Below are 8582 nucleotides of genomic sequence, written 5' to 3'. Positions count from 1 at the left end.
GTACATTACTTTTCCCATCCTACATCACCATGGAAATTATGATGCTACTATGACTACTTTTGGGTTTAGTCTCAAGACTAGTCAGGACAAGGTGGTTCGGTTTTTTCTTCAAGAGGTTGTTTATATTGACCACGATACTCAGATGGGTTCTTATCGTGAGGAGGCACAGGCCAAGATTTACGCAATTGGTGGAGAAGGGTTGTGGAGGAATATGGGTAAGGTACCTTATCATTTGACAAACCACTTTCAATTGTTTCATGAAGGGAGCTATTCTTTGGCTTAATTCCAACCATGATAGTCCCGGCTTCATTCGTTGTTTCGATTTTGGGACACAGGAATTTTGGGTTGTTCCTCAACCTCTTGAGTTTGGTCTGCATAGAGAGTTTTGAGGGCATAAATGTGTCGGTGTGCTGCAGGATAGTTTGTCCATTTGTGAATTTTCTATTCATTGTGGTATTGATATATGGATAATGAAAGAGTGGCAATGAGGAGACTTGGAGCAAAGAGTTTGTTATTGGAAATGTGGTTAGTAATAAGAAGGGGGGTTTTTGATTGTTATGAGCCAATTATGATTCCAAAGACGGGGGAAATTTTGATGCTTTGCATCAAGGATGGTCTTGTGCTGTATGATCCTAAGCTAGGTGGGTTTAAGAAGTTAAAGTATTTATTGGATCAAATCAGAATTTTATGGGGCTGCTCATAATCCGAGCTTGGATTCCCTCTGTGATGTTGCCGAAGGAGAATACTTCTCTTTGATACGTTGCCAAAGGACAAAAGGTTGAAGGTAAAAATTCAGATAATCTAACACTATGTTTGGGAACCTATGAAAGAAAAGAAAAGAAAAGATTATTTAAGTAATAACAGAAAAGTAAAGAAAAGAAATGATTGTGATTTCTCTCATTCTGGTTTGGTTAGATTTTATTAAGAGAAAAGAAAAGAAATTATTTTATGTTATATTATCAAAATAACCTTTTTATATTTTCAATAATTTTATTTCTTTATTTTTATAAGGACAAAATTGGTATTATGAAAATAGTGGTTTCTTTTCTCTCTCAATCTCTCCACTTTTGGGAAGATTGAAAATGAGGCTTATAAGATAAATGAACTTCTCTCAATTTCTTCTCATTTCTCTTTACTTAAGTTATCCAAACAAATAAGAGAAATACATATCACTTCATTTCTTTTCTTTTCTCTCCAAATCACTCAATCCAAACATAGCGTAACTGTTATATAGCTTTTGATTTACAATTGAGAGGTTGGTTGGCTATTATATTGTTTTGGCTCCACTAATATTATAGCTGCTTACAAGCACTCATTTTCATGTTGATGTTTGTGTTTAATTTATGGAATCTTTAAAATTTTATGCTTCTTTGGAAAATGACATAATATTCCTGTAAAGTTTTTGGGAATCCACTATTCTTGTAGTAATAATTTTATTTCATTCACTAATGCTCCATTTATCTTGATTGGCAACAAGAACGAGGGCATGGCTATTCGGAAAACCAGATCCAAACAAAAGCCTGATGTTCGGTATTATGTAGCTGAACAAAAGGTATATGTTTGGTTGTGGAGCACCGAACATATTGAACAAGTTCTGCTCTGTGTAACCAAATGAAGAGAAATCGACAGGAAGAGAGAGAGAGAGAGAGAGAGAGAGAGAGAGAGAATCATGCACCAAAGAGAGAAAAAAAGTAGGTTTCGAAGGATGAAGATGAAGATCGTGAAAGAGAGTTAGCAAATCAATCGTTCCTTTTTAGCTACTGCCACCAAAGCCCTAACCTTCGTCGCCATTGATAGTTTTGTGAATAACACGTGGTAGTGAGAGGCTCGTTAGAGGAGGAAAATAAAAGAGGTGGGTTGGTCATCGGAGGCTGCCGATAGAAGTGGAAGTAGTGGTGGGATTAGGATTAGGGTTAAACTTGGGAGGATAGGATGGGGACAAAATTGGAATTTGATATTAGGACAAAATTGTAATGAAATAAATATTAAAAAAAATGAAGGATCCAAAATAAAAAGAAAAAGGCATTTAGCAATTCTCTAATTATATACATGATTCTATTTACATACTAAATATTACATTATATTTATTTGTACAACATTTTTTTTCTTAATGTACAAGTATAGTGTAATAAGAAATTTATTGAGTGTAAATAGAAGGTGTCTAATTATTTTACATATTTTTATGTCTATTGTATTTATTGTATTGTTTTATTTATTTTTTGCAATAATTTTGTGCTCAAACTCTTTATTTGTAATCCTTTCCAAAACAAAGTTTGACCTTCTCCCACGCACTAAGGCCTCGTTTGTTTGGAGAGTTAGATGGGGGATTAAGGTTAGTCGTGAGGTGGGATCTATTAATATTGTGTTTGTTTTGAGAGATGTGGAGGGGATTGATAGTGAACTCCGGATTAAGATGAGCCTTCCCAAGGGAATTCACATGGGTCTCCAGGACTTGGTATTAGAAAAATAGTCCGGCGAACTAGAAATTTTTTATTTTTATTTATTTTTTATTTTATTTTTTACATGTCGGGCATTTTTTTTTTGAACATTAATATTTAATTTTTTGTATTTTTTGTTAAGTAAAAATTATTATTTTATTTTTTTTATTTTTTTCTGAAAATTTTTTATTTTATTTTTATTTTTTTAAAATTTTTTACATGTTGGGCATTTTTTTAAAAATATTAATGTTTAATATTTTTGTATCCTTTTAAGAGATAATTACCAGTAAATCCTATATGGTAGAAAGTTAAACCATTTAGTCCTACAAGTTTTCTTATGCACCATTTAGTCCCACTATCTACATCAGCAACATCAACAACATCATTAACATCATCAAAACATTAGCTACATTAGCAACATTAACTGCACCAATCGACAATATCAAACATTAACAAAACATCATAAAAAAAAAAAATGTGAACATCATCAATTTCCAGATCAATTCCTCTTGCAGTCTCGATTACAATTCAAAACACAAACAGATTGAACACGTACATACACGCGATCATATATATATATATATATATATATATAAAAGCCCTAAATGTCGACGATCAAATTATATACATATATATCTATATTGGCGGTTGGTGTTGAGATGTGGCGGAGATGGATCATTCGTATCAGCGCCGGAGAGGAGTGGTGGTGCCGGAGCCGTGCCCTCACTTGGCGGAGTTCCGATCGCGGCGTGGTGGTGCGAAGCCGTTCAGGGCGTTGCAGGAGTGTCTGAGGGTGCGCCCGCCAGGCCGTGCGGCGATCCGCTGGGACCCCAACGAGGTGCCGCGTTGCGCCTCCTGTGGCTCTTCCACACCGCCGCGGCTCTATGCTTGTGAAGATTTTGAGAAGCCCAATCGAAGGCGATGATGAGGTCCATGACCCAATCACGAGTTAGGATTCCATCGGAGGGATAAGAGATGGGGATTTGGGGAGGAGTCGGGGATGATGGTGGAATATGGGTTTGGTTGTTGTCATCAAACGAAGATGAAGATGCGAAAGAGGCCGAGGAGATGTGGGTTTTTGAGGTGTGTTCCGAATCAGATCTGGGTTTCGATTTGAGATGTTTTTAATGTTATGACGATGTTTGTTCAAAAAAATTGTTAGGATGATGTTTGATCAAAAAAAAGTTGTTATGATGATAATGTTTGATCGGAAAAAATTGTTTAATCGTTATTTTTGATGTTTGATATTATTTTAATTGTTATTTTGATGTTTAATCGTTATTTAAAAAATTGTTTAATCTTTATTTTGATGTTTAATCGTTATTTTAAAAATTATTTAATCGTTATTTTTGATGTTGTTTTGATGATGTTGTATGATGTTTTGATGTTTGATGTTGTTTTGATGATGATGATGTTTGATGTTATTTCGATGATGTTACTCATAAATTTGATGTTTGATGTTTTGATGTTTGATGGATAATGTTTGATGTCGATGATGTTCAATGGTCGCTAACATTGGGATAGAACCTAACGGTTCATAAGAAAATTCATAGGACCAAATGGGTTACAAGATACAAATTTGGGATTTATTGGTGCATGCCCCTTTTTTTAATTTGTTTTATTATTTTATATAAAAATAATTTAACAATTCTTATACTAACAACTATCATCAAAACAAACACAATTTTACTTAATCCCTTTATTATCAATCCTCTCACTAACAATTTTCTCACTATTAATTTTCTCACTATCAATCCCCTCTATTCTATTTCTGAAAACAAACGGAGGTTAAGAGCATCTCCAATAGAGCTCTCAAAATACTTGCCAAAGCTATAATTTAGCAATAGTGATAACAAGTGGGTCTTCAATGACTTGCTATTTTACTTGCCAAAGATGGCATATGCCATATATGTTCTCAAATTTGGCAAGTAAAATGGCAATTGCCAAACATGCCACATCAGCAAATATAAACATATTTGTGGCTCCAAATTCAGTTGAAAAAATAGAATTGAAATAGTAGAAAACCAAGTAATTTTTCAAATTTAATTTTTTTATTTAATTTTTCAAATTGAATTATATTTAATTTTTTTTCTAATTTTTCTATTTTTTTCATTTTTTATATTTGTCGAGTCGAGAATAATATAAATATATAGTTTTTTTTTACAAATAGTTAAAAAAAAGTCATAAAAGACAAAAAATAAATAAAAATAAAATTACAAAAAAAATTATATTCAAACAACACCTACAAATTTAGAGGGAAAGTTGGTTGAGAATTGTCCAAATAGCAAGTGACTATTAGAGCACCATTGCTATAATTTGACAAAATAGCACTATTCGTTGCCAAATTATAACAATAACAATGATATTATAGTAACAACTATTGGAGATGCTCTAACTTAAGAAAAATTATTGGTTGATCCTGATGTACCATCTAGTCATGTTCTAAGCAAATCAGAAATTTTCATGTCCTCGTATTATTTAATTATCTAATACAAAATCTCCCAATCAAAACATACCTGAGGGCACCACTAGAACCAACAAATAACTTCTAATTAAGCAACTTCATTTGTGACAACCAATGAAGTCAGTCCACGTAAGAAACTAGAGGGGTTTGGCATAAACTAAGGGGGTGGTTTGGTAAAGACCTTTTTAGTTGATTTTTTTAATTTTTTTGACTTTTTTAATTTGAGACTTTTGTTTGTTTGGTTTTTTTTTTGACTTTTTTAACTTTTTTTCATTTGAATGACAAAAGTGCCCTTCGGGAAATGATGTTTTTTTGATTTTTTGTTTGTATATGGGTCAATTTGATAATTTTGCATCCCAATTAAAATGTTTTGTAATTTTGTGATTTTTTAACTTTTTTTGTCTTTTTGTGATTATTTGGCCAAAAAAGAAAACCAAACTGGGGTTAAATAAGTGTATTTTTTTGTATATTTATTTAGGTCACATCAATTAACATCTCATTTCTACCTTTTTATACATCTTTTTATAAAAAATCAAAATTACATTTATTTTTAACATTTCAAACCAATATGCCGAGGGCGACATGGTTCAGTGGTGTAGGTGTTCGTGTTTGGTGTTTGTTTACTTGGTAGTTTTTTTTATGCTTCCAAATTCAGTTGAACGAAATAATCAAAAAAAAAATTAAAAATTATAAAAGAATTTAAAAAATAGTATTTTTTGGACTATTTTAGTAATTTTTTGGGACTTATTTTAGCTTTTTCATTTTTATTTTTTTACTTTTTAGATTTGTTACACAAAATGATCGGAAGAATAAAAAATTTTAATACTATAATTTACAAAAAAAAAAAAAAATCAGTAAAGATAAAAAAAATTAAAATAAAAAAATTGGTCTAACTAACTAATTAGCTGGCATCCAAACAGACAAGAAATCAAACCCTGTCCGGATTAGGAAACAGAGAGATCCATTCCTTGGCACTTCCAAATCCTAAAATGATTCAATTTCACATTGACTCTCACTCTATAGCTGGCATTTGGAGGGCTACAGGATGCCCTGCAAGAAAGGGGCACGAGGATCCGGATTCCTATATAAGCACCCCTAACCATCATTGCCTACAAACCCAACTCTCGCTCTTCTCTCTGCTTTTTTAGTTTCGATTCTGCATATACGCGTCCTCGTCCTTCTTTCTTGTTCTTGTTCTTGTTCTTGTTCTTCAATCAAGCAATGGCTGGTGCTCTTATCATTCCTGCTGGTGACGATTCCCCGAAAGATTATCCTGGAAAACTTACTTGGTATGTCGTCGTAACTTGCATCGTCGCCGCCATGGGTGGTCTGATTTTTGGCTACGACATCGGTATCTCTGGTAAGCCGTTCTTCAACTTAATAAATCTTCAATTCTTCACAGTTCTCCTACTGTTGAAAAATCAATCTTGTCTATACATATATATATATGATATTGATTACTGGTGTTGCTACGTTGATTAGGTGGGGTGACATCGATGGGTCCGTTTCTTGAGAAGTTTTTCCCGTCTGTGTATCGGAAGGAAGAACTCGATCAGTCAACCAATCAGTACTGCAAGTTCAACAGCCAAACGCTGACCATGTTTACGTCGTCTCTGTATTTGGCTGCTCTTTTTGCGTCCTTCTTGGCGTCGACAATGACCAAGAAACTGGGCCGCAAGTTTTCCATGCTTATGGGCGGTTGCGTCTTCTGTTGCGGTGCTCTTCTCAATGCCTTTGCTGTACACCTCGCTATGCTCATCATCGGTCGAATTTTGTTAGGTGTTGGTGTTGGTTTCGCCACTCAGGTAATTCATTCCTAAAACGAAAGCTCTTTCTTTCTTTCTTTGCTCCAATATTATTACTACAGTCACACTTTGAACACAATAACGAAAGCTCTAACTTGTTTGTTTCAAATTACATTACAGTCAGTGCCACTGTTTGTATCGGAGATGGCTCCACATAGATACCGCGGAACCCTCAACGTCTGCTTCCAACTATTCATCACAATCGGCATTCTGATTGCCGGTCTGGTCAACTACTTCACCAACATGATCAAGGGCGACTTGGGCTGGCGCATCAGCTTGGGCGGTGCCGCTGTTCCAGCCGTCCTCATGATCTTCTCATCTCTCTGGGTCTCCGAAACCCCAAACTCCCTCATCGAGAGAGGCCATTTGGACAAAGCCAAGAAGCAGCTCCAGCGCATCCGTGGAGTCGCCGACGTCCAAGCCGAGTTCAACGATCTGGTGGATGCGAGTGCAGCCTCAAAGGAAGTGGAACACCCATGGAGAGACCTATCCATGAGGAAGTATAGGCCTCAGCTTTGTTTGGCTATTTTGATTCCCATGTTTCAGCAACTCACTGGGATCAATGTGGTTATGTTCTACGCTCCTGTGCTGTTCAAGACCATTGGGTTTCAGAGCAATGCTTCGCTTGCATCGGCCATGATCACCGGTGGTGTGAATGTTCTTGCCACATTTATCTCTGTTTTTGGGACTGATAGGTGGGGGAGGAAACCCCTGTTTCTATGGGGAGGTGGCACCATGATTGTGTTTCAGGTAATCCTTGTAACCAATTCTTTTTCTCCATCGTCTTTCTATTTATGTATTGAATTTTTTTTTAATTGTTTTTTTCATGTATGTATTATTTATATATGCAGAGTGCAGTAGCAGTTCTTATTGGTACTAAGTTTGGAGTAACAGGAGATGCTACCGATTTGGGAACACTATATTCAAGCATCCTAGTATGTTGTATCTGCATTTTCGTCACAGCTTTTGCATTCTCATGGGGTCCTCTGGGATGGTTAGTGCCTAGCGAAATCTTCCCTCTAGAAATTCGGTCATCTGCGCAGAGTATCGTCGTGGCCGTGAATATGTCATTCACTTTCCTCGTTGCCCAACTCTTCCTTGCTGCTCTTTGTATGGTCAAGTACGGCTTATTCATCATCTTTGCAGGTTTAGTGCTAATCATGAGCCTCTTCGTCATCTTCTTCGTGCCGGAGACCAACAATATACCCATCGAGGAAATGTCACAAGTGTGGAGAGGGCACTGGTACTGGAAAAAATTTGTTGATGATGAAAAGGAAATCGAGATGAAGAATGGAATGCCTTAGAAAGATATACATAGCTAGCTCGTATTTATTTGTATTCTTTTTTGGGTTTTTAGTTTTTTTTTTTCATTAGAAAGATATACATAGCTAGCTCGCATTTATTTTGTATTCTTTTTTGGGTTTTTAGGATTCTTTTATATAAATTTTACTAGTCTTATTACATTTATTTGTGTTTGTGTATGTTTGCAAGTGTTTCTATTGTTTTTATTTTATTTTTTGCTTCACCTTTGTGAGCAAGGTTGCTTTTGGCGGGGCGACAATATTATGAATTTAGACTTAATTGCTTGAAAATTATGAATCTCACAATATACAAATTTAATCTCTATCATATAATCACTCACCCATAAAAGTCTTGGTGATTTCACAGTTGGAAAAAGTTACATTTATTTTTTCAAACTTTTGTTTTTTAGTAATTTTTTAAAATTTATGTCAAATTTTTTATTTTTCAATTTAGTCTAATTTAGAAGGAATTAAAAAAAAAATTACAACAAAATAAATAACTTTTTTTTTTCTTTCTTTAAATGGCTTTTTGCTATTTGTTTGTTTTAGGCCCATCTCATCTAGTAAAATCTAA

General features: G+C 34.7%; 1 protein-coding gene across 1 annotated transcript; it reads left to right on the top strand.

The window, feature by feature from the left end:
* Positions 1–5875: 5875 nt before the first annotated feature.
* On the top strand, positions 5876–8174 carry LOC145789118 (sugar transport protein 1-like). Its single transcript, XM_082879492.1, has 4 exons — positions 5876–6262; positions 6385–6707; positions 6828–7457; positions 7559–8174. Exons 1-4 carry the CDS (start codon positions 6124–6126, stop codon positions 8009–8011), a joined length of 1545 nt encoding a protein of 514 aa, XP_082735618.1. The 5' UTR covers positions 5876–6123; the 3' UTR covers positions 8012–8174.
* Positions 8175–8582: the final 408 nt, after the last annotated feature.

This window comes from Camellia sinensis, chromosome 7 (assembly GCF_055761805.1).
Source record: "Camellia sinensis isolate YWXY chromosome 7, ASM5576180v1, whole genome shotgun sequence".
Classification (NCBI taxonomy): Eukaryota; Viridiplantae; Streptophyta; class Magnoliopsida; order Ericales; family Theaceae; genus Camellia; species Camellia sinensis.
The sequence above is the reverse complement of the archived record's forward strand: the minus strand, read 5'-3'. Positions and strand labels throughout refer to the sequence as shown.